Genomic DNA, 27263 nt, shown 5'->3' with positions numbered 1-27263 from the left:
TTAAATACTCCAATCATTAATATCTTAATTGTATGTCTGTATAACATACCCGATTTTAACATTTTTGTGATATTTGTTCTTCGTTTCGATAATACAATTGTGTGATCGCACGGCGCACCAAAATTACCATGAGCACATAATGCAAACATCGTGCGTACATCGTTCGTACTTCGTCCGCACATAGTCCGCACATAGTCCGCATAACTTGGCGATTTAACAATGGATCGCCCCGTTTTGCGATAAAACGCGCACATAAATGTGACATAGTAAGATCCGTTGGTCCATGTTACGCAATGAAAATAAAGAAATCCGGAAAGCTCGAGTGAGATACATCGTATTAGTATTTAATATTCGATTGTTATATTTTACAAGTTTCTAGTCTTCGATGCCGGTTAAATATTATCACAATGCCTCTAAAACTGTAAATAATCGGGTTGTACCGCCAGGTACAGGACTCGTACAGTAATTTCGGGTATATTGCCCGCGGGCTATACATGTATAGACATTTAGAAATGTCCTCTTCGGGCTAACTGATGTTTATCAAATCAAATACATCACAATTATTACAAACAACATGACATACTATTTTGTCGACAAGCCTCCCGATTTCAAGTTTCTGCGGTATACCTAACAACATCCAACCTAATTTCGGCATTATAGCTCTGCCGTTTTTGTTTTTCACCGTTCTCGTGCCTAATTCGTCGTAGGGGACCTCAAGGGCTACCGCTACTCAAAGTAATTGTACGTCCTGAGGACAAACCATGATAGACGACATTAGTATGATGAACGTAACTTTCGGTATACCATGAAAATATTAAGTGAAAATAACTCACAATGATATCAACCTAATTGTTAATTACCAATGTTCACATGCCACGTAAGTACGAGTGAGTGCTTACCGACATAGCTAACATGTCTAAACGTAGCGACCTACGTACACGTAAGGCAATGACAACGAGGGGAATACTTGTGATCGGTGTACATGTATTTGTTACAAATTGCGTTTTAGTAGCCATTACATTGTATGTAAGATATAGCCCGTAACCTAACGGAGCGAGCAGTCTGCAGAACTTGTTTCTCGTGAACAACATTTTGTGCTTTACTTGCTTTGTAACGGAGCGGAAAACAAACAAGAAATGATGAAACAGGTACGTTATCAATTGCATGGAGTTGATTGGGACCAGTTATCAAACATAACTGGACCTTAACTATAGAGATTGCTTCTGTTAAGCTTTGTGTGGAACTTCAATACCTCCTTCACGGTGGACTAGTCATACAAAAATGTACCCGTTACCTGGTAATTTACTGATAACCTGTAACAGGAAAAGCTATTTATTTTACATTTGAATGTACTGTTCGTGTATTTATAAGACCATATGTATACACACTTGTCAATTAGGTCGTTTAATAACAATTTTGGTACGTGATGTGTCCATTTCTGTTTTATAAAAAGATCACCGTTTAAATCTGGTGGAACTATGACAAAAAAGTTAAATCATGAAAGATATTAGTTTAACTAAGAAATATTCGTTCACATGCTTGCCCTTATTATACCTCAACTACGCTATTATTCCAGATTTTTATTGTGTAACGTGTATCGGTGTGCGATCACGCAGCTAACTATAAAGTTATGATCGCTACATACTTTAAAGGAAAATATGAAGTACCTCATAATAAAAAAAAATATGAAAGCCAAACTTCTTTTGAAGATTGAAAAGTTTCTATGATGCTTGTTTTTGTTTTTTCTTCTTTTTCATTGACAATGACAAATAAAAACAACATGCAGGTTTAATGATCTCATTGGAAACTGCTCTAATGCTTATTAGTGGGCTATGTTATTTTGTTTTCACTTTCTCGCCTTTCACTTTGCTGACCTGATATTACTCTGTTTTGCTCGGTTTTGACCTTTATTTCATTGGTGAGTGTCTTTGAAGACGTTGGAAGCGCTCACCCTTATGCAATGTTTCTATGTTTAACATTTATCTGCTGACCAGGTATTGGGGGGGGGGNAAAAAAATAATTTTTCGATCTCCCCTATTGTCCGTTGTTAAACATTGATCTAGTATGATTTCAAAGTGTATACTGCTATTCAACAAGCCCTCGGCAACCTTTGTGTCAAAATACTTTACCTATGAACAACATTTCCAAAAATATTAAACCTGTCGTTCGTTGTACTATTTCCATGACGAAAAAGAGGTCCAGTATTGTTGATATATGCTTGTCTTTCCAGCAACTGGATATAGATTAACAGCCCACAAATGTAACAGACGATATTTCTGATAAATTTTAAAGTTGTTTCCATTACCTGCATTTTTTTTTAAACCTATGTGGATTTTGTACGATATCGCAAACCTTAGTCTTGTTTTTTTGTAATGTAAGGGTTTTTTTAATATTGTTTTTTTTTTGCACATTTAAAATTACATTGTCAGCCCCCACATTGCCCAGCGATATTTCAGTAGCCGTCATGTTTATTTACATTGGATATTGTAGTTCCGGCCGGTGTTGTATTGATACGCTAAGAATTATGTCTCGTGGTGCTTAGTTTTTAAAGTCCCATCAACGACACAGCTATCAAATAGCCTATATAGTGACGATGCCATGCAAATGTAAATATAAATGCTCAGTGTCTCGCACCAGATTCCTGGTCTTGCCTATATTCGCATTGATACATTTTAAAACTAAGACGTGTTAATGTCAAACAGAGGTAAGAAAATGTAGACCGGACATGACAAAATACGGTTACATGTACAAATGATAGATCTAAAAAGAATTTTCATTTTGCATTTATTTCCCCCGACACTTAATCTGAATTGCCGAGTTCGACATTCGACACTTGATTTGTGGAAATCGATAATGGTATATATTATTCGCATCGCACCCAGTGTGTTTCATAATACTCTCTCACAATCACAGAAGGTAAATTGAACAACAGTTTTCAGTGGAAAACCTGACGTGAAGTAACTTCATTATTTCATTAAGTCGCTGTAATTGAGCAAATAAATATCGCTTTGAAAACCCCATCCTCATTTTTGAACTTCAATGATGGTTATCGTCTGCTGCGGGAGAATGTGGTCAGGGTCATCACTAGTTTTATACGTCACTCTTTGTTCCTATCGTACGTTAGTGCAATGAAGAAATATACTGATATTGCCTGTGGTTATTCATTAATAAACGGTCGCTTTTCACAATTGGCATTTCATTATTGATCTCAATAATGGACAGCTACTTTCCTAATAAAGGATAGTCATAGATAGGCATCATCAAATTTTAAAAGGAATTTCACAATTAACCTCTATATTGTAATCCAGTAAATATAACCGATTTAAACGCCACTTATCCAATTGTAGTTGTCTCTGTTGAATTTGATTGGGGAAAAGTATCTGAAAACCAGAATCCAACAAACAAATGTAAAACACATTTGATTCAGGAGTAATCCAATGAATCCTTCAAAATACTGATGGAATGGAAAAATCTGTAGCCGTATCAGGAACAATCCAACACAGTTACCAAAACAATGATTCTTTGTTGGAGGTAAAATTAATTACCTTATAAATGTCAAACCGTTGAAAATGTATCGGGTTTCTTTCTTGCAGCCAAGATATTTAAGCTGCAACAAGTGCGGGTTTAGATGGTGATTGAAGGTTTGGTTGTCTACCCTTTGTTTCTGTAATTTGTCTATATTTACCATGATACATGCAATGCACAATAAGGAGTCCTTTTTATAAGTACACTTTCAAGTGTGTTCATGGCCTGATATGTTGCATTAATCAGCATATCCTTACTTAAAAAATCTTTCAAATTCATGTTGGAAGCAATATCCCGGGAATTGCATGATCCCGCTTGAAAGGATCAAGCTGGACTAAGTGATAAGTACCTAGCATTCACTCTATTAGTCTTTGGTTATGAAGATAATTCTTGACTTCATTATCGGTACATGTTTCAATTGCTATCCATTTTTAACACTAAACGATGTATATTAATCATACGAAAATGGAACTGTGTGTGAATTCGTGGAATAACCTGTAAAATAATGAATACAATGTAGCTCTCGTCCCCTAGATTTGCTTTCGTCTCCGATTATTAAATCAGTCAGAAAAAATAGACCCTAATAATTTTGATAACTTGGATTTCTGAGCCCCTATGTTTCAAACTAGGGAGAGTAAGCTTAAGTTCAGTTGGAAAAATATTCATAAAAATTTAGAGGTTGATCGCCACTGTACTTCGAAATTTATTTATCAATTTCCACGACCATGATTGGTCAATTTCCCCGCAGAATACAAATGCATTTCTCCTTTACATCTAAATATATTTACAAATATGAACAGGAAGGCACCTGTGGCTATTATGTAAATATAGCTAACATGTATGTACATATTTGCCTACATCCATATACAGTTATTAGTACAAGTGAATGGAGTTTGTATATAAGATCTATCACAAGCTATAATAACTATACAATACCTACCAATCTTACCCCAATTGCCTCAAGCTGCTCTTGTTAATGTAATGCAGGATTTAATAGTTTGACAATGTTTGGTCTGTTGCCTTCGTTATTGAGATTCAACACAGAAATATTTATCTGATCTATCTACTGGCGTTTCCTCTTGACCTCTACACTACTGACTTATAAGTATTCATTTATAAGTAACTCTTGACACTTTTATGCCTTTCCATTTGCTTTGCATTACTATTATATAAACATAACCAGATAAGGTGTATTTCATTTGACCATGAAAGCTAACATCCACGTAACAATCTGGCCTTGTTTGAGAATGCTATGATAAAGGTTTATATGACAAACCAGTGGTTTTGTTTTAAATTTAAAAAAAATCGGTTTTACCGTTGGCTTACACCCTTTCAAATCTCATCACTTTATTCGTCTGCTTCAAACGCTTTGTCTGACGAAGAACAAACAGTACAGCCATATATCAAAACAGGCTTACGGCCGGTTTGACAACGAAATATCGCATGCATCTGTCGTCATATGACCATATGGTGTTATTTAATTTGTTGGAAGCAGAAATTCCTCGATCGGGACTGAAAGAAAAAATGAATAGTTTAGGTGCTGCCATTGACAGAGGTTTAACGCCCTATAAAACACCGTTTAACCTGCACGTGAACATTCTCGCTCCCTCTTGCTATGGACCCCGATTCGTGTAAGTGGCCAATTAACAACTGCCCCTACACCCATTTTTACATCAGAAACTAAATTGGAACCACAGTCTAGTGTGGGAATCTCTCGCACTGACCAACTCAGGGAAAACTCCCAAGATAATGTGATATCGTAGAGGAGAAAAGCGTTCCATGTAGTAAATCAGTCCATGTCAACAACAAAATAATACAGCAGAGGGACTAATTTTCTTCCAAGGTATAACACAGATCTACAATATTTGGTCATTCTCATTCTGCATAATACGTTATATGTATTAGGTTTCCTCGCCAAATAGTAGAGAAATGCATTAATCAAGCAGTAGATATCCGCTCAATGATAAGTTTCCAAAACACACATCGCCAAATAGTAGAGAAATGCATCAATCAAGCAGTAGATCCCCGCTCAACAACCGGTCTGTTTGTTGACATAAATCCTAGTGCCTAAGAGCTAATTGCAGAGTTACAAACTAACGCCCCCGGCCTATGTTGGAGGTTTGCCCGAGCAACTCCTTTTAGATTAACAAAGGCATTAGTCACGGTACCACATTTTCACTAACATAATGTAAATATTTTGTCAATAACATTCTAAATGCCCCCAAAAACAACAAGGTGTGTTTCCATATACGCAGGATTTACATATGAATCTGATAATATACATTGTATCTTTTATGACCAGTTATCGCATGGACCTAAATTGTGCTCTGCATGCAGTATATACACTCCTGCAATAACCGATCTTCATTCAACACCAAAAAGAGTGACATTGTGATTAATAACATCCGATATCTGATCGCATAAAAATTGGCCGCCGCACAATCTATGTTCCATAGGAACAGGTCTTCACGGTAAACCTGACATCAACCAGTCCATTATGGATAGTATTTACTCCACATTTTCGTGGTCGATGATCACCTAATGCGAGAGCCGCCTTTACGGTTTGCAAATAGCTTCGAATCGCAAACCATATCACATGTTGCTGACCATCGTGTTCTTGTAACAAACCGATTCTTGTTCTGTGTTCCAAACAAAAGATTCCTCCTTTCGAGCTAGTTTCCTTAATGGGACCCCCTCATGCAATATTTACCAGGCCAAGAAAAGTCATCATTTCTGTCGCAGTTCCCGGTCGTCGTACATTTAATATTGGCTTAACTTTGTTGTCCGATAACGAAATTTCTTTTTCTGACAATATGTGTCCCATAGATTCAATTTAAGGATGACGGAACTGGCACTTATCATAGTTAGTTCAAGCCTCGTTCTTGGAGTAAAGTAATGCATTGTCTAATCTATCATCGTTTTCCTTCCTTGATGAACCATGCACCAATATGTCGTCGAAAATACTGTTCACACCATCACACATATGAAATATCTGTGTCATAATACGGTTCTACATTTCGGATGCGCAGGTTACTTCGACGTTTATACTGAAAGACATCTTTGTGAGTGATAACGCTGGTTTTCTTCTTAATTTACACTCTAGATGACATAAAATTTAACCCATTTTGGCCTTCTTGTTGAAGTCAAAAAGACATGTTGACAACTGACACTTTCCTTACAGTCCAAGTTTTATCACAAACCTTTGTCCGAGATATTTTGATCACGTATATTTGGTATTTAATCTGTTTACGATAACCGAAGACAACAGGCATAAAATGATACACGTTATTTTCTCGCAAAATAATTTTTGTTGATATAAATTAAAAACAAAAGTTTACTTGTCTTAATAATGTTAAATATATATTTTAGGTACAATATATTAAGATAAAATCATCGTTCGTGGTAGACTTTGCTTAGAATGTTGGAGAGTATGATACTATCAATCAACAAATACAGGCTAATTTACAGATAAATCACAATATGATGCCCATCCTTTCATTTACAACCCCGTTTATCGCAAACACATCTCAATGTTCCTTTTTTCCTCTACTATTTAAGTAGTTATTTGCCTGTGTAAACTGTAAACACTGCCATATATGCATATCGCCTGAGTGCACAAAACCACACGTAACTAGGTATTCCTATTATTCTGTGCGCAAATTGTGATTTACATTACATGTATGCAACCTGGTAGTTACTGGAACGTAAACACTGTGTGTTAAGTTACGTGCGATACGCCAGATAACACTACCAGCGCGAAAGTCAATGATTCCAAGAGGCCACGGTGTATGCTGTCCAGCACAGCTCCTCCTTTAGGTACGCTGCACGAAAATGAATGAAAAAACAATAATTTGTCCACGATTTGTCAATCTTTTATTCTGGTACCCGACATCTCCTAACATTAATGACTCCATTGGCATCATTTATGACCCTCAGTTGCCGCCAACTCCCATGACGCAATATATTGGAAGCATACCCTATCAGCAACTACCTTATATACCACCATCCCATAGTTTCCCTCGACTCAAACCCCAAAGTAACTTTAGCATCTCCGAGCAGGATTTTATTCGTACTAGCAACGCGGTCAAGAACTCTGAAATGACCAGGAAGCCAAAGAAGTGGCACCATCGAAAGCTCAGATAGAGATAGTTTGGAGATCAAATGTACTACACTTTCTGAGAGAATAGAGCTTATAGATGAGAATCAAGACCTTCGCCATCAATATTATCGGGAAAGGTGTTGTTGGAGAATGATTTCATGACAGTACAATTATATATTACTGACCTACCTACTACTCGTTTAATATTAAAAGGCCAGTGCAGCATACGTTCAAGCGTAACGTTTGGCTCTTTGGTCGTGGATACCTGTATGATATAACTACATCAGGTAATCAGCCATGGCCAACACAGGCGACCGTTTATGTATCATCAAGGTATATGAAATAAACAACCAATGTCCAATTCAGCTTAGGAAATAACTTTGTAATATAGAAAAAGGTTTTTAAATGATATAAATGGTAGTCATAAAACATTTGACAAATTGATAATTTGATCTTTTACAGACTTAGTACAAATGTAGCTTATAGCTTATCCATTTATTTCCCAATTTCAATTCTCTTTTTTAAAGGTGGGAAATATCTAGCGTGAATAACTTAACATAAGCCTTTTACATCTGCTTACATGTAACTGATTTAACAGAAATGGGCTCATATAAAGGATATAAATCTAAAGTTGTTTTTTTCTATTATCAAAATTCCATTTTGTTCCATTTATAACTATTCAATATGATACATGTGATAACGCTCTTTACTGATATAAAAAAAAAAGTTTAATTTTAATAACAGCAGTTTAATTGAAGACACTATTGAAGCATGACACTATATTGAAAATAATCATATTATAAATGTAGCTAATGAAATGACCAGTATAAGTTGCATAACGAAACAAGTCAATTGTGTTAATAAACATGTCAAGGGCGTTCCTGATCAAATCGGCATACATATTACTTTTCGACTTTTCGAAAGAAGATTACTATTGAAGTACATCGAGCAGTCGCCATTCTAACCCCATGTTTGTCCTTTATATATATATATATATTAACATGAACGACTTTATAAAATCCAAGCTGATGATCGATCTTTTGAAAAACCATAATTAACCACTGATTGTAAGTAAATTGATTTTATATTATCACTAATACATACTCTAAATTACAATGGGTAGATCATGTTGCCTCAGCACAACTAAAGGTTGTTTGCTACATATAATGCCACATGATGGCAATACCTCAACTGTTTTATTAACGGTTACAAATGATTGTGTATTCGGCCGATCATGCATAGAGTTGGGACCTTTTATTAGTACTAAGATACTGCCTTTAACAAAGGCAAATTGATTTGATAACACTCCTCATAACATAACAGCAATGACGTCCTTTCCATGAACAAAAACTAGATATCTTACAGGGCAAAGGATTGTGGGGTAGTTTAGGCAAAGGTACCTATTTCTTTCTGTATGTTGGGAACATGGTGTGTGTTGGAATAGGGATGTGCGGGTATGTGTGCTTGCGTGCATGCCTGCATGCTTGAGTTTTTTAATCTGCAAACTATGGAAGATGTTGGGTTTTTTCACATACATGTAGGCTAATCCTTACCTTTGATTGGTGGTGAAAGACTGCCTGCCAACTGTATTAATACACGATTGATAAGCTGTGTTACTCTATCTCCGCCTTCATCGACAACTATATCTATAGATAATCCTATCGTGTTACTTCACATATTACATCTGACATCTGTGTTTATTTGACAGTCAACAAAATTAGGATTTATCCGGGACTGAATACAGTGGATAAACAAGTAAAACTCACTTTGAGATTAATAAACTCGTAATCGAAACATTGAAAAAGATGAACTGTTTTGTTCCCGTAGAAATGATTAAGTTGGAAAATTGATCAGGTGAGATGGATATTGAGTCAAGCAACTCATTGCAAATAAAACTAACAAGACGAGTTTAATTATTGTATTTCAAAGTTTGCAAATTGATATATGTCTACTTATATTATGCACATGCTATCCGGATACAAAAAAAAATGATACTATAAAATTGTTTATATAAGTATATGCTGACCCATTCAGAATACCATCTCTTATTCTTAAACTATATATATAAATCTCTCCTTTGTTCATATCATACCATAGGATCACTGATTTTTAATTCTAAGGTTTTATTCAGACCTCGGTATTCTGTTGTTTTATCTATTTAATCAAAATGTATGTAAGTTAAAGTTCAAATCTTAACAATGGTATTTGAACATTTTGCAGCATTTTGAACAAATTAAATGAAACCGACCATAAATATTTCCTCTATCAAACTACCTGATATGGTGACACCCCGCCCAGGCATTTGTTTAATGAGGAGTTCAGTTAGGGCAACATAAAACGTCTTGTACCTATGCAAAAAACACCTTAACCGATATAAACGACGTAGAAAAGGAAAACGCGAATAGAATACAAACAAACGAAGGCAAGTCCGTCATCATTGCCTCGCCGTGGTCTTACTCCCCTCACGGTTTCACTCCAGCTCACACAATTGATGGGTTTGTGTACTATCACTTGTGCAATACATCTCCGACCACTTCGACCAGTTTTCGAATAGCATGATAGTCCAATAAATTCGTAACTTTAATCAAAGTTTTGTTATAAAGTGAATCAGCCTATACTTACCGTCTTATTAAAAAACATGTCAAAATACACTTCGAAATGGATGCGTGTTATGTTAATCATATTAAATTGTAATGCATATCAATCTATGGTTTAAGAATAGATCAGCAACATGTACAAAGTAATTTCAAACAGTGATGATAAAGACCTAATTGTGTTATTTTCCTTTTTGTAGGTCATTAGCAAATACCAAGTTTCGATGAAATTGGTTCGTTTGAAGAAGCTGTTTATATGCTGTGTCATCGCGATGATGGGATTAACAATCATTTTTATGATAAAAGGTAAAATAAAAATATAAATGCCGTACGTGATGAATGTACGAACCTTGAGCCAAATAATACCACCCAAGCCCTTTTGTTTACTGAGATGAGGTTTATACATATTTGACCACATGTAACCTTGAAAGTCGGACAAGGTCATCATTTACAGGAACAAAAGTGATAGATCGTCATCTGAGAATGCTACTAATATGCAAAATATCACCGACTTGTGCGTTTTGGTTATTCAGAAGATGATATTTAATTTTGTTCAACACATTTGACTCCTGTAACCTTGAATGTGGGTGAAGGTCATTCATCAGGACAAAACTTCGTAGCTTTCCGTCTGAGCAGTTACTAACCACATACATCGTAGCCCTATTCAAAAGGAGTTGTTTTAATTAAAACAGTTAGCGGCGGAAGACGACTGACGCCGCTCATTTGGCCCATCGGGTCCTTGGGAACAAGTTAGCTTTTAACATATTTAATTTCGCTTGAAAACCGTGTAGCCGGCTAGCGGTTCAAAGCTAGAATGACTAGAACCACATACACATGTTCGAAACCCATATGACAAATCACGTCCTACATGTACTTGTTTTACTCGCCCTACCTGAAGAGCGCCCTCTATACTCCTGAATATCCATTTGCATACTGCCAACTCATAACGTATGAGTAAAAGAAACGCACAGACAATTTTGTTCCTGCTATTCGATGAAACGCAAAAAAAAATTTTTTATCATATTCTCCCTCATTTTATTCGTCCGAATATAAAACAATTAAATTTAAATGATATCATACCAGATAAGCGGGATATTAGCTCGTTTCTCATTGCTATATTACATACCACAACCAACTAACCAACCACTAATGCCTACCCCCACTGGTCGAAATACTTCTTAGTGTAATCACATTTGCATATATATATATATATATATATATATATATATATATATATANTAAACGTTCTCACTAAAATATTCTACTAGAAACTTTACATGAAGAGTTACGGTGTTGAAAAAGGGAATGGAAAGTGCGCACCTATCCCGTTCCTTCGATAAATACTAGTACATAACATGATAAGCCCCCACCCCCATCCCCGAAAAGACGACATGATGAAAACGAAACCTTTTACAATTAACTGACCGTACAAGTAAGAAAGATGGGATGAATCATTATCGTCAATAAAGCTCTCGGGGAAAAATTCAAAATAGTAGCCAGTCCAATTGAGTTCCTGAGCTGATTCTGGTGGTTGGAATGAGAGTAAAATACTCTTTTATACCCTAGGGCATAGGCTGGGGAAGTTCCACCCTCGGGTTTTTCTAACTTGGCCGGAAAATTATGCGGCTCCTAATGTTAAGGATTGATGATTTTTTCTTGAATATCCCATTATCTTACAAATATTAATAACATTACTAGTTACAAATACAGCTACTTACAAAAGCTTAGATAGCATAAGACACCAGTGGATAAAAGGTAAATAACAGAAATACTAAAAATAAGAAAGTCATATGAAATCCCACTAACACGTCTTATGTCTATTATTGTTCGTACGCTAAATGGCTGGAGGCTGATTTCCATGATGAACCCTTAGTTCATCAAGGCAAGACCTTCTCCCCGAGGGAAACAGGGCCACAATCGTTCCCCGGCACATCGGTTTACTTTGACACTTGTTGTACTAAAGTAAATACATTTCTGATGTCTCTCTTTTGTACAATGCCTACGGTGGTGACATATCAACTTTTTCATACTCCAACAACCCAAATAGTTATAAGCAGCCCATAAACAGATACCGATCCAAAGGATCCTCACCCAGTTTATACAGAGTGTATTGATAGTCAAAGCATTAAGCACGAGACAGGTAATACTACGTTTACAAAATGGCTTCAACATGCATTTAAATAAAACAAATTCATTCCACAGCAACAATATGTAAGAATGCATCGTCTTTCACATACGACTGCACAAAGATATGAAGTTAAATTGCGATAGATAAATACTTAAAATCATATTTTTCTAAAAATCTGATTGGTGAATAAGATTTTAAAATGACATGTGTGTTCTACAATGTACATACACATGTGCAATAGAATAGGGAAAATAAACATACTACTTATTGTTATTTCCATTGTTCAAGAACAATAACGTCATATATTAGATCGTTACCACAGATAAATATTGAAGTAGCGTAAGTAAAAGACAAAACCATTATTTATGTTTATGATTTCTATTTTCTACTTGCCAGTAACAAGAGTATGGGTACACCAGGTTCAGTATGTCAGCCCTGTTATTCCAACTATTTACGTGATAACACCGACATATTATCGTCTAGAACAAAAAGCAGACCTTACTCGAATGTCAAACACTTTACTTCACGTGCACCACCTTCACTGGATCGTTGTGGAAGACTCAGTTGAGAAAACCAAACTGGTAACATATTTTCTAGAGACATGTGGAGTGATTAACACACATTTAAACATATCAACGCCCAGAGAAAAGCGGTTGAGAGGCACCGAACTACCTCGAGGTGTGCTGCAGAGAAATGCCGGTCTTGATTGGATTAGGACAAACCTGGATCCTGAAGTCGATGAAGGTGTTGTGTACTTCGCTGATGACGACAATACTTACAATCGGAAGCTGTTCGAGGAGGTAAGATAAAATAGGAATCTGTTTGAATTCAGTTTAGTGAGCAATTCTGAAAATATGAACTTTTAGGTTTCCTGAAACTTGAACTATGCTTCAAAACTCTACCAGTTTCTTGATAATCAAGTGCCCGCACTTTTTGGATAAATTAATATCGAATTGCTCTGAAATCAGATAACTAGAAAAAATCTGGAAACAAAATTCCATAGAAAAAAATATTTATTTAAAACGGAAATGGAGATCTTGAAGACTTTTTTCATTTTGTAAAAAATAAGCAACACCTGTAATATACTTAAATGAATACCCAATTATCTATCAACGCGAGTTCGGAAGTGACCCGTTACCTATTCCGTCTTTGCATATTGCAGAGTTATCTTCTCTTGGGAGCAGATATTGATTGTTACGTCATTGGTTTGTGTGAGAAAATTACGTCGTTTTCTCAAAAATTGATGACGTTACTCTCACAAACAAGTGACGTAACAATGAATACCTGCTCCTAAGAGAAGATAACTCTGCAATACGCAAAGACGGAATAGATATAGGGGTTTAGTCTCACCTAGCATACATCTCTAAAATACCTAGTCTCACCTAGCATACATTTCAATTTTCACACTTTGGTGACAATTTGGTTATAGTCTGTTTCAAAATGATGTAGATGGTAGTGTAATACAAATTATTTTTAAGAACTTATGTCTTCTTTAATCTGAGAAATATTCCATTTTTTTTGTAAAGAATTATAATGGCACGTGGTACAATAGTAGATGAAATATAAATATATATATAAGGATACGTTTATTTTACATGAAAATAATAACGATTTTACAGTTATCATAAAAAGTTCAGTACTAGCCGCCTGCATGTAATTAAAATCTTTAACTATTGTTGATCAAGTAAAGCCTCATCAACTTATGTTAACATCAAAGATTGTTTAAAATTCTGTAATGCATTATCTATAAATTTTAAACGATACAATAACAGTTGACTGAATGTTGTTTTACTTTTCCTGATTTTGTTTGGACATAAAATGTAGATAGGAAAAATAATTATACTTTTCACTTTTCATAGAATTACAAATGTCAATATTGTCAACATTGATTCAATGATTGGGCTATTGGCCCATTATATGAGGTACATGATGTACAAAAATCGATGGATAGAGAATGTATATATAGATTATTTACATTATACACAATATGATTAAGTAAATGTTTCTGATTATTCCAAAGATAAACTTCCCTTGCATCACATAGCTGTTTACTATTTTTGACACTTCATCACTGAATTTAATAGTCTTAAGGAAAACCGCACTCTAAGATTTTGAAATTTACTACAAATTAACAGAAAGCGAAATTCATCTTTCATGTCTGTGGAGTTATATTCATTACAATGTCTTTGTTCTGAAGGAATATTTTTTCATCTTCCAGTCTCAATGAATGCGAAGAAGTATTTAATCTACTGAGACATACATGTATTCTAAACTTTATAGGAATATACTTCGTAAGATATACCGTAATTAAGTTTTGGTTAATAGCACCGTAGGTATAGTAAAATTTTAATGAAAACTACTTTGAATATGTGTTTACCATTATATTGCATCAATAATGGAGTAATGTGTACAATATGATATACAGTTAACTTAACAATGACCCGTTGTTGTCATTTTAAATGATCACATTATATCAATAATAATTCACTGAACATGGAGAAACAAGTGAACGCTATTGACAAATCCTGTTACTACCAGATCAGGAACATTGGCTGTATTCGGCAGTTTTTAACTTCAGATGCATGCAAGATTTTGGTGCATTCACTTGTTACCTCTCGGTTGGATTATGGTAACGCCCTGCTCTGTGGTATATCTGACAAAGTAACTAGTCGTCTGCAGAGGGTCCAGGACACTGCAGCACGGCTAGTTAATCGTACTCGAAAGAGAGAGCCCATCACACCTGTGCTTTATTCGTTGCACTGGTTACCTGTACGATACAGGTTGCAGTACAAAATTCTGGTGTACACATACAAGGCACTGAATGGAACAGCTCCTCAATACCTACAGGAGATTGTTACCCTGTATCAGCCGTCACGATCACTGCGGTCGGAGTCAGAATCTTTGTTGTGTGTCCCAAATTCTCGTACTGTGACCTACGGAAACAGATGCTTTGGGAGGGTTTCGGCTACGCTGTGGAATAGCTTACCATCTGCTATTAGAAAGTCAAATACCGTGGACAAGTTCAAGAGGAACATCAAAACTTACCTCTTCACGTCTGCATTTTAGAATCTTTGCAAAGACGTCATGTAAATACCACCCTTATATTTGTTCAATTATGTGCACATTGCTTGCTGAAATGTATAAAAGTGATTGGAAGCCTTTGTTGTTTGTTTTCACAAGTATAACCATAACTATTATCCATATGTTGTAAAGCGCTTTAGAGTAATTTTATAAATGATATAGGGCGCTATATAAATGTTGCATATTATTATTATTATTATTAATAAAGCTAGTAACTCGCGCTGAACTTATATTTTTTGAAAACTAGCTTACATGACCAATTTATTTAAAAAGGGTTTAATGATGAAACAACCTTGACCAGAGAAATAATATGTAAAGTTAGGATTTAATTTGAAATTCACTATTATTATGATGGAGACTATAATAGATGAAGTGGAATCAAGATAATAAATAACTAAAATTTAACACCAGAAATCAATTTTATGTCTACGTTCATATTCATTTGGTAAGACACTTTATAGTACAGACTATAGTTTACATGTAATTAAATCCTATTGTTCTCTAACTGACACCAAATATCACCTAGCATACACCCAACACCTTACCTGTATATAGGAAATACCAAATGTATGCTACGTTAGACGACACCGATATGGGCAATCAAAGGTGACAGCTCCTTTCTTGTGAGAATTGTAATGAGATAACGGGTCACGTGGTAATTGTGACGTCAGAGTGGCACGTTTAGGTCACTATATACGGATTTGTTTCAATGGACACGTCTGACAGTGTGATTATTGGTATGAACTACATACTTAATAGAATTCTCTATCAATTGAGGTTAAAGACAGGACGGAGACAAATCACTAATTACGTAAAAATTTGCATTGGAGGACGTAAGACCTATGTGAAATTCGTCTGTATAGCACAGTGGCTACACAGAATGAAAACTCCCTATATTACTTGATTTAAAACAAAATTATATGACGTCAGTACCAGTTTAATGAAGTGACTTTTTAAAGTCATATATATGCAAATGAAATCTATTTTAATGTTCTGAAATCTGCTGATAAATCGCATGTATTCCTTCTATATGTATACATGTCTACTTGATACCCCATGCGACGTTACATGTCCACTTAACCACACAAGTTTTGCATCCGAGTTTGATATAGTATTAGAGCACGTAGACATGGAACGCATATACTATTTTTCGATTTGGTTTTGTCATAATCGCAAAAGTAGATCACTTGAAAAGTAAAAGCACCGGGCAGTATAGTTTAATTGTATATGCACGTATATACGTTAACAACCAGTTTATGTCTAGTGTCAATCAAACTGTCACTGTCACGAACAAGTGTGAATATTATGATAGCTTAAAATATTTGTTTAGTTGAAATATTGCTTTAGATGTCGGCTGAAATCGGGATATGAAATCGAAAATGGCCCTTCCAAACTTCATGATATTTTGTCCATTTCACTTAAGTCAGTAACGTGCAAGTCTGAAAATAGATCTTGGCTACGTCCCTGAAGATATATTTTTGTTAAAAAAGCTGATAAACAAACGTTCATTTTGGAATTTAAACTATTCACTTAATGTCATAGCAGCACCACCATTACTACAAAAATAAGTAGGAAAACTTAAGTATTCAGAAACCTCCACAGAAACTAATATCGTATATGCTTCAAATACATTTTTACCTTGTTGACATCATCAGTTTTCGGTCCAGATTACTAGCCTTAGATAAAAACGCATGTTAAATACAGCTAAACGCTGTTGAAATTTACTTGAATCCTTTCAACAATATTTTTTTCTAACGCTAGGGACAAAAAGAAACGCGTGTCGTAATAAATGCCCTTTGGCCATGACATCCATAGGTAACACCTCTAAGGTGATTAGTTCACCTGTTAATTCACAGGTACATGTACAATGTAGGTATCGTAAATGCCCATTGGATATAGTATTAATTGGTGAGAATTACAGGTAATTAACATACCTTTTATTCACAGGTAAGATATCTAGGTGTGTAAACTGTGTGTTACTAGCTCTCAGCGTGTAGTTACGTTCAATGTAGTTGATGCAGGCACGGAATTAGATTTCAGTGATGCATGCTTAAATGTATAACTTCTCAATCGGAGAAGAACATTATTGAGTTCAAAATATGCATATTCACTAGCCTTACAATGACGGGGCGTCACCTGCCATTGCCTGTGTATCATCAGAGTAGCGCGAGAGTACCGCGAGAGACGGGGTCTCGTCACTACACGTAATATTGCATCAAATGGTCGTAAAATATGAAATAATGAAAAACCGTGGCTACAATCCTTAAAGGATTACTGTACCAAAAGAGAAAAACTTAAACCTAGCACCGTTTATATTCCCGATATTGCTACGACTTTGAAAAATCATTCTAAAAGAATAGTATACAGATGAAATGAACAAAAGATATTCATCAGGCAAGAGCAGTTTCTCCATCCCAGGTCTTAATTTCATTTTATTGTCACTCTAACCACTGATCTACCCAGTAAAAGGACGTATCGTGGTACAGTGGGCTACAGTTATATTACATGTGAATTAAAGGGAGGTAACTGTATATACTAAACATAACAATGGATTTCTCAACTATTTTGCCTGCAGAGGGACAGGGATCCTTAAAACGTGTTGCTGAGACTTTTGATTCCAGGTCATACTACTATGTTATGTTTTTATTTTATTGTTTGTGTGTTTGTTTGTTTGTTTGAGTTTAACAGCCCATCGACAGCTATGGTCAGTTAGTGTCAGGAACATATTTTACTATGGGGCAACCATTTATATAAAACGTAGTATATCTTATAAAATCAGCAGCAGGAAAAGCTTAGAGAGATTAAAAAGTACAAGGGGGTAAAATATAAAAAAAAATAGTTAAAAATGTCTTGTAAAGATTGAGATTGAAAGTGATATATATTAATGCCGAAAATAGAGTTATGACGGTTAATGGAGATACAGTTCGTGAAACAGACCAATGTCTTTTATGTAATTGCATGCCTCAAAGTCTGCGGAAGTGAAAAGGGTTTTCATGTCCATGACATTGGGCACGTTTCACGAATGTATCTAAACTCTATTAAAAATGTCTCCGCTGTAAATGGAGAGTCATATGCGTGGCTTGTAGGTGGGAGGGGACAACCGCCTGTCTCCAGTCTCTCCGAGTAGGTGGGAGGGGACAACCGCCTGTCTCCGGTCTCTCCGAGTAGGTGAGAGAGGACAACCGCCTGTCTCCGGTCTCTCCGAGTAGGTGGGAGGGGACAACCGCCTGTCTCCAGTCTCTCCGAGTAGACAAAGTTAAAGATTTGATTGCACTTTTAATACAACTTTGGTGTCGGTCTCAGGAGACCATTGATGTTGCCATTCTCTTTGAATTGTTGATCGTATAATGGATTTCAAATCTAAATATGGCTGGTGATATTGGTTTGTTTGGAGTTAAATACATTTATATGACGTGTCATAGATGAAACAAAAAGGCGCATACCCTTCCGAAACATGTCCAAGGGTCTCTGAGTGAAGCACTCATTTCGTCATGTTTTCCTGAGTTCTATGATGTGGAAAGCGAATTAGTTGGTTTGATTATTTTATTTCATTTGTATTCCAATTACCTTGGAAATAATCTTAATATAGCTTCATTGCGTGCGATAACATTAATGTTGAAAATAAAACTGTTTAGTAACCATTGTGCATAATACCCATAGTTGTAACCGTCGTCCCAGTCTGGAACACTAACCTGACTTACTAGATATAAAGTAGTGTGCATGGTGAAATTGTTATTACTTTAATATATATTTGGAGTCGTCATGACTGCGTCAAGCAATAATCGGTATTAAATTACGTTCAGTTATATTTAGTTGAGTTTATATTGTTTGTTAATTACTACAAATTGACTTGCCCAGTTTACATGTGGTACTGATTGAAATTCATACTACAAGTCACACTGAATTTGTTTTCCAAGGCCTGGCTGTTTTTGTATTTTCATTTTGTTTTCATCTTTGTTCATTTAAGATGCGGTACACACAACGAGTGTCAGTTTGGCCAGTAGGATTAGTCGGAGGTTTAAAACATGAATCGCCTATTGTCAAAAATGGAAAGGTCAGTATTACAACTTCGTTGCGTGCGGTGTTATATCTGCCACCGAACGAAATCAACTGATGTTATTGTCACTTTCAGTTTTAAAATGAACTATGGATGAATATTTCATTACATGTATAGCGAGCAAATGCTTTTTAAAAAAAAGCAAATAATGTTGATACATATTTGTTTCACCATAAAACACTCACACTTAATTAATCAAATGCTACCAGGCTATAATGTATTTAAGTTTGTTAAGAGTGAAATAATGACCTGAAAGTCAAATGGTAAATTAATTGCTGTTTCAGTTATTATCAATTATAGGCTGTCTTGTTACCCAGGGCAGGGAGATATAAATTGTACAGCTGTCAGGGCACCTGGCTTGATGGCCGTTTACATATGTCAGATAAGCTTAATTGATGACCTCTACGGACAAAGGGAGGCACAACTTTATTTCACGCCTATTTTCTTCTGGTTATTGTTTAGTGTAATTAATTGTCATGTAGAGGTATATTGAGAGTATCCTGTATGTAACAAGGCAGTTTCATTGTAAGCCTCTGAGCTAGGCACACGTCTACGCTTACCTTCAAGTCTAATACAAAATAGTACCACACGATTGGAGTTTATTGTTTGTTCTACAGTATCCGGGAATCTGAGAGTAACACAAAGTTCATTTGTGGCTTTTAACGTCCATGAGGTACATGTTTGACAAATAAACTATGAAGATGAATTGCGATAGATAAATACTTACAACATGTTAAATCATATTTTTCTAAAAAAAAAAAAATAGTAACATTTTGATGACTCCCGTTATTTCCTACTCTATTCTCACCAGGAGGATAAACAGTGGGAACTAAATAAGGAATTTTGCAAAAGTATTTGTAAAGAACCGGTTCCAGCAGAGTGCCCGAGAGTTATACATAAAAACGACTTAAATATTTAAGGATGAGGCCTACATTGTAACAATATGTTGATCGCTGAGCAGACGGCACGCTATGAAACGGGAACACAATAAACTAACTTCAATATTGCATTGGTTTTTAATCGAGTAATGAGATAAAAGTGCATACTTTTTTTCCAACTGTTATCTATTTCATATATATGGTACTCATATGCAATTAAGGAATAAAATACAAACAACACATAGCACGCTTTTTTATACCTGTAAGTGAAAGAGCATGCTTCACAAGAATACCCCCCAAAAGCAGAGCTTTGTATATCGGAACTGGACCGGGTCGATCGTCAAGGTAGAACGGGGTTAGAATGGTCTCGGATTAGAATGGTTTCGGGTTCGAATCCTGATCTGGCAGTGAATTTCTCTCTTCTCTAAACATTTAGATTTTTAAAAGCGTCCAATTTACTGTACATTCACAGGAAATTACTGCGGTACAATGTGTACTATGTCAACTTCTTCAGACGAACGGCCAGTTCAAACACAGAGCATCAAAGCAGCCACTATATAGATAATATCATTCTGAACAGCCACTAAATAGATAATATCATTCTGAACAGCCACTATATAAATAATATCATTCTGAACAGCCACTATATATGTATAATATCATTCTGAACAGCCACTAAATGTATAATATCATTCTGAACAGCCACTATATAGATAATTTCATTCTGAACAGACACTATATAGATAATATCATTCTGAACAGCCACTATATAGATGATATCATTCTGAACAGCCACGTGAATGCAAAACCGAAACGCGCTTAACGCTGAAGGAAATATGACGATACAGCTAATAAATAAATCGTTTTTACTCGTCAGCAAGCTGGTAAAATTGACACTTAAATGTTACCATTACCTGTTTAAATTAGAAGGTAAATATGTTAAATGTTGTGAAACGATGTTTGTAACGAATATTCACACAAGCTGTTGTTACATGTAATGGAATATCATACAAAATACATGTATACTAAGTTTGTAATAAATAAATCGTTTTTACTCGTCAGCAAGCTGGTAAAATTGACACTTAAATGTTACCATTACCTGTTTAAATTAGAAGGTAAATATGTTAAATGTTGTGAAACGATGTTTGTAACGAATATTCACACAAGCTGTTGTTAATGGAATATCATACAAAATACATGTATACTAAGTTTGTATATGTTTGATATGACACTTATCAAATTCCTCTGACAGATTTCACCTTCAGCTTACATTAAATGGTTTAAAGCTCGTTTTCGCAATCTCATATGCAATGAATATAATATATGTATGAAAAAATGGTACATTGTTTCTCACTCTTTTCAATTTGTAGGTGAAGGGCTGGAATGCAATGTATATGCCAGAGCGCAATTTTGCGATTGATATGGCAGGATTTGGTGTGAATATAAATATTATTTTAAACCACACAAAGACGAAATTTTCGTACTCCATGTTACCAGGAACATTGGAGACCTCATTTCTTACAGCTCTTGGGACAAAGATTCAGGATTTAGAACCAAGAGCGGATGGATGTACCAAGGTATCTATGAATATATGCCTTTGTGGCTAACGCTAGAAAAAGCTTTGTGTTTTGACCGTTGGAAAGGTAACTCCAAGCCGATGTACAAAGAATACCATATGATTGCCACAGCTGCCCTGTATCAGACTAAACCCTCAATACATTATTGGTCAAGGATAAAGACGGAGTATTGTACAGAACGAACAAAGCATATCCTACGTATCATGTATTTGATAAAAAGGCTTTTTGAAGGGGGATGACAATTCCGACATAATAAAGGGTATATCAATACAATAAAGGGCTCAAATCTAGTAGGTATTCGAGTTAAACTAATTTTACAGGTTACTATAAAAGGCTATCTAATGAGTGTTAATGTTGATACAGTCTTGCAATTTTGTCTTATTTCAATCAATCAAATCCGCCATTCTATCGACATCGCTCGTCAACATATGAAATCAGCATTCGATTTACGAACCCTTTTTCAAGTCCCCTTCACGGTTAGTTCAGGGGAACATTTTAACAATGAGCTTGACAGGATTAAGCAGATCAAGATTACTACATCGCAAACGTGGTAGAATGTACAATAATCAAGAGAAATGAAGCACATATTTGAAAATTTTGTTGTAGATTCAGTAAGGTAAACAAACTAACAATAGTTACTACTATTGTGTGATGCTTTTATTGACTAAAACTACAATACTGATATAAAGTATACAAGATGTTAAATTTCCTTTTTCTGGCCTGTTAAACAAATTTAACATAGATTGTCATTGTGATATCATTGGTGCTCATTCGATGTGGATCGGTTGCAAATGTATTGTAACTATGTGTGTCGTCGTTTTGTCCTTCAGGTGCTGGTATGGCATACAAGAACTGAAAAAACTAAGATAGAAAAACCCAAAGACGGATTCCTGAAGCAATATAAACAAGAACAATTTGCTGATGTAGAAGTTTGAAAAAAGTTGTGTGGCCTCATGTCCAATGTGATTAAATATAATCCGATTATGAACGTGAAGTGGGAACAGCATTTCAGATTGGAGATTGTGTTACTTTATAATTTGTATTATATGTATAGCCATGCAGCCATTCACCTTTACTCGATTTCCTCATTGACAATTGTCTCGAGCAAAGGAAAGTCTCCCTTTATGAACGTCCGAGAGTTTTATTCAAAATATTTTTCGTTTTGTGAAGACGAGATTGACAAAGAGAGGATTCGTGAAAAGAGTAATGAATACACTCATATTCTTATGAACATATGAATTTAACTTTTTTGAATTTAGTTAGTCGCTTATAAAACCGCCTGTAGCCTTACAGTCCAGTTGAGAACATCTTTCACCTACATATGCATAGTGGTAGCAATTCATTCATCTTAAAGCAGCAGTAGATCTAATTCGCATTAAGGTCATAGGAGTGTATTGATAAACGGAAATAGGAAGTACATCCCTAGTTGAAAATCCAATGAAGGGAGACAGTATCACAATTTCAGCATATTCTAATGTTTAATATTAAAGTGATGAATATTGTATGTTTATTATTGACAGAACAGTGTGTTCTCTCAATATTAAAGTATTTCAAAGCAATCCAGGCATAAATTAAGTTGTTTTTTATCAATGAGTCACATGTGTTCATTTTTCTATACTTCACTACTGTGAAGTTTTTCAAGAAAGATAACTCTTACATGCAATTACTCGGTACTCACTCATCACATGAGTGAGTACCGAAGCGAAATCAACCGTGGGTATCCGACGATGGCAATTACTATGTGTATATGGTATTATAATAAAATGTCAATTTTTAATCGTTTATAGATAAATAGAGGTTACACAACGAGTGGTTGTTGAATATGGTATTTATGTAGCAGTGTCATTATTTAATGACAGTAATATCTTTTACCTGTAAAGCTGGTTATTTTTAAACTTGATTCTTCATTAAGAGCAGAGTATTAAGTGCTGTGCTTTTACTATACAGTGTATCTATATACATGTACACTTTGCTTTATATCAAATGACACCTGTGCAAACCTGTTTGTCAAGGTTCATGGGTCAATCTATTTTTGTGTAAGATTGACCATGGGTCAGTGGGCACTCGCGCTTTTGGGGACATTGTCACTCCCGTACAAGTTTATGGCCGTATCGGACGTGTTATGCAATTGTGCAGACTTAGGCTTATTAGTGAGCTGGGAATTCTAAATTGTGAGTACTTTAATAAGATCTTAGTGATTGTAAATTATTTATATCACATGTGATAACATTTTGATATACTTCTGATGTAAATTATATACTTTATAAATTAATTGGAATTGTCCAATTCAATTGATACGGTAATTTGAAATTTGACTTTCCCGCCATTTTGTGCTATTCGTTATTTTTAACCACAATGATTTTGGTTAACTTGATTAGTGGTCTACATCATGGCTATTATATTAAACATTCTTGTTAACGTCCGATACTGGTACATCTTTAGTAATTGTCATTATTTTATTATTTGTAGCATTGTATGCGCAAGATTAGCTACTTGGTCACGTACTCACGTACGGGTTTGTCTCCCTGGATTTAGACCCTCTTCGTCTATGAAGAGGTAGGTTTTGAAGTGATTCCGTTTTGTACAAACCGCATTGGTTGTATGATAAGCGTTAAGCTCGGCTATTTTATTGGATTAGTGATAACGCCCGAGTTATTCAGTATAACGTTTTGGTAGTATTTATATAGTGAAGTGTAAAGTTAGTAGCATGCGACAGGTGCGTTAACCTGTTGCGTTATTGTATATGGACGATTACATTGTAATGTATAAGCTACTGTTGGTATTTAAATGCGGAATATGTTTTAGGCCTTTACTTGTCATCGATTCTTAGCATATATTTTTGATTTTTGCTTTGCATTATTTCATATTACCAACAAATTTTGTCCAAAGTTGTAATAATATACTACTAGTACGTGTGTGTCACCTTTTTGGTACATTGTAACTTACATTGTTAACATCATGAGTGATCCTAAAGAGTTGAACCTTCCTCCACCTCAGGAGTCATCTGAGGATAACCCATTTAGAGCTATGGCCGAGATGTTTCATAAATTGTCGACAAAGCCTAGCCAAGGTGAAGATTTGATGAAGGCACAGAAGATGATGTTGGAATTTTTAGTTGCGACTGATGGTTTGCCCAAGACTGGACTCAAGCAGGAGGAAGGTGCTGGTGGTGGTTCTGCGCGGGACAACATTGTTGATGAGCTTAGATCTACTTCTACGCTTGACACTTGATTCTACAAGCTTCCGTCATTTTCTGGAGAACGTGGTAAAGGCGCCTCTTCCTTTGAGTTATGGCAGTTTGAGGTTCAGTGCCTGATCGATGCTGGGAGGAATACAGATGTGATCGGTCAGTCAATTAGACGGTCATTGAAGGGTAATGCTGCCGAGACGGTTATGCGGATAGGTTCTCGGACTACGCCAACTCAGATCAATGCGAAGCTGCGTAGTTTGTATGGTGTTGTCGATGAGCAGGACACTTTGCTGGAGAATTTTTACTCAGCTCACCAGTTACCAGAAGAGTGTGTTACAGACTGGGCATGTAGACTGGAAGGGTTATTGACTCGTGCAGACTCGTCTTTGTCGCAGGGGGAGAGGAATAGGGGGTTACACAACAAGTTTTGGTCAGGACTCCGCCGGGATTTGGGGGAGATTTCCGGGCACAAAGCTGATGCTATTGGCAGCTATGAAGAACTTTGCATTGCAATTAGATCTATAGAAAGGACACGTGAGAGGGCTATGGATACTTTCGACTCTAAGACGAAGCCAGCGACAGCAAAGGTAGTTAACACGACACCAGATACAGATGATTTGAAGTCAATGGTCAACCAGCTTACTACCGCCATAAAGAGTATGGAGCAGAAGTTTGATAAGTCACATCCGCCTAGTGGAAATAGAAGTCAGGGACAACAGGTTAGCGGACATGGTTTTCGTAGCCGAGGGAACGGAAGGTTTAATGGGAACCAACGAGATCGGCCAGACATTATCTGCTGGAGATGTCACCAACCTGGACATGTGAAGGCGAGGTGTGAGATGGTGTTACCGGATAATTTAAACTTCCAGCCCCCTGCTCCGAGGGACCGACGGTAGGTGCTGATAGAACAGGTCCCGAGATACCAGCTACAATGAAGACTGCGAGGACAAGTGAACTTGTGGGGAGTTCTAATGAAATCACCGTCAGTATTGAGAGCATGAAGGCTAATGCACTATTAGACACAGGCGCGACCGCATCGACAATCAGCGACCAGAGCAGCTTCTTCGTTGGTTGTCAGCATCCTGGGTGGTCCATAACTATTAATAGTATTGCCCCTTGTGATGGCATCAACTATTGTTTGTCTTGGAACCCCGTGTTCCATAGCAGCTTTGGATGGATTAAGTCTCCTCCTATTGACATCACTGACAGCTGCATCTATCTGATCTGATCTCTGGTATACAGTTTTCTTTTTGGCTGTAATATAAAATTCTTATTGTCATGTGAACAACCTTTTGGTAGTTTACATCAGACCGATGTATCTAGTCAAGTAAGACTTATTTACAAGTCTTGATTTTCAAATATCAAAGCATAATGCGTGCCAAAGTAAACATAACATTAGATCACTTAAATCACTTAAATCAATATCAATTAACTAAATGAAGCTTTATACATTGTTTAACTTTTGTTTTTCTTTTTAATATATTCTATTGTACTTTTTCATTATTTTTCATTACATGTATTTACTTTTGTGGATCATTTTCCGCTATTATCAAAATGATCTCCGCTTGAATTATAATGTTGACACCATCATTGCTAAAAAAAAAAAAAAAAAATCATACACAATCTACATAATGCACAATTGCCCTAGGCCTGTTCTTGTTACTAATATGTGTCCCTAACTGTGTTTAATACCCCATCTATGTAAGAGTTACTTCCCCTTCCGCCAGAGGTCGCTTTCGTCAACTTGTCATTTAGCAGACGCTGTGTAAACATTTGGAAAACGGTCGGGACATAAAATTTGAAAGGTACAGTACCAAAATATTGATCCCCCATGCTGCAAATTTAGTTGATCCAACAAGTTAATCAGAAATTAAACCTTTTTATCCACAGGATTAAGAGATATGTTCTGGGTTTTTTTATAAAGATCTGTCAAAAACCGCATACCAGGATAACGGGAAACAGCACGTGAAAACAATCAAGTGAAATTCACGGACACTGGTAGTTCACGGTCACTGGTCGGGTCCTAGTACAGTTGTTTTTTAATGAATTAAAATATTCAATGTAATTTTGGGCCACTCAAATTCTGACTTCAAAAGTTAAAAACGGTGTGTCAACGTTTGACCAATGAAATAAA

At 35.9% G+C, this 27263-nt stretch overlaps 1 protein-coding gene across 1 annotated transcript; it reads left to right on the top strand.

The window, feature by feature from the left end:
• Nucleotides 1–954: 954 nt before the first annotated feature.
• LOC110446258 (galactosylgalactosylxylosylprotein 3-beta-glucuronosyltransferase 1-like) lies at nt 955–23379 on the top strand. The gene is made up of 6 exons (XM_021491303.1): nt 955–1148; nt 10419–10524; nt 12743–13146; nt 19395–19481; nt 21733–21939; nt 22770–23379. Exons 1-6 carry the CDS (start codon nt 1137–1139, stop codon nt 22872–22874), a joined length of 921 nt encoding a protein of 306 aa, XP_021346978.1. The 5' UTR covers nt 955–1136; the 3' UTR covers nt 22875–23379.
• The last annotated feature ends 3884 nt before the right edge of the window (nt 23380–27263 follow it).

This window comes from Mizuhopecten yessoensis, unplaced genomic scaffold (genome assembly GCF_002113885.1).
Source record: "Mizuhopecten yessoensis strain PY_sf001 unplaced genomic scaffold, ASM211388v2 scaffold2671, whole genome shotgun sequence".
Classification (NCBI taxonomy): domain Eukaryota; kingdom Metazoa; phylum Mollusca; class Bivalvia; order Pectinida; family Pectinidae; genus Mizuhopecten; species Mizuhopecten yessoensis.
The sequence above is the reverse complement of the archived record's forward strand: the minus strand, read 5'-3'. Positions and strand labels throughout refer to the sequence as shown.

What these genes read in the sequence shown, in the direction of transcription:
- LOC110446258 (XM_021491303.1), top strand. An exon ending in AATCATTTTTATGATAAAAG is followed by an intron (nt 10,525 to 12,742) that starts GTAAAATAAAAA and finishes TCTACTTGCCAG; the next exon opens with TAACAAGAGTATGGGTACAC. An exon ending in ATCGGAAGCTGTTCGAGGAG is followed by an intron (nt 13,147 to 19,394) that starts GTAAGATAAAAT and finishes TGTTCATTTAAG; the next exon opens with ATGCGGTACACACAACGAGT.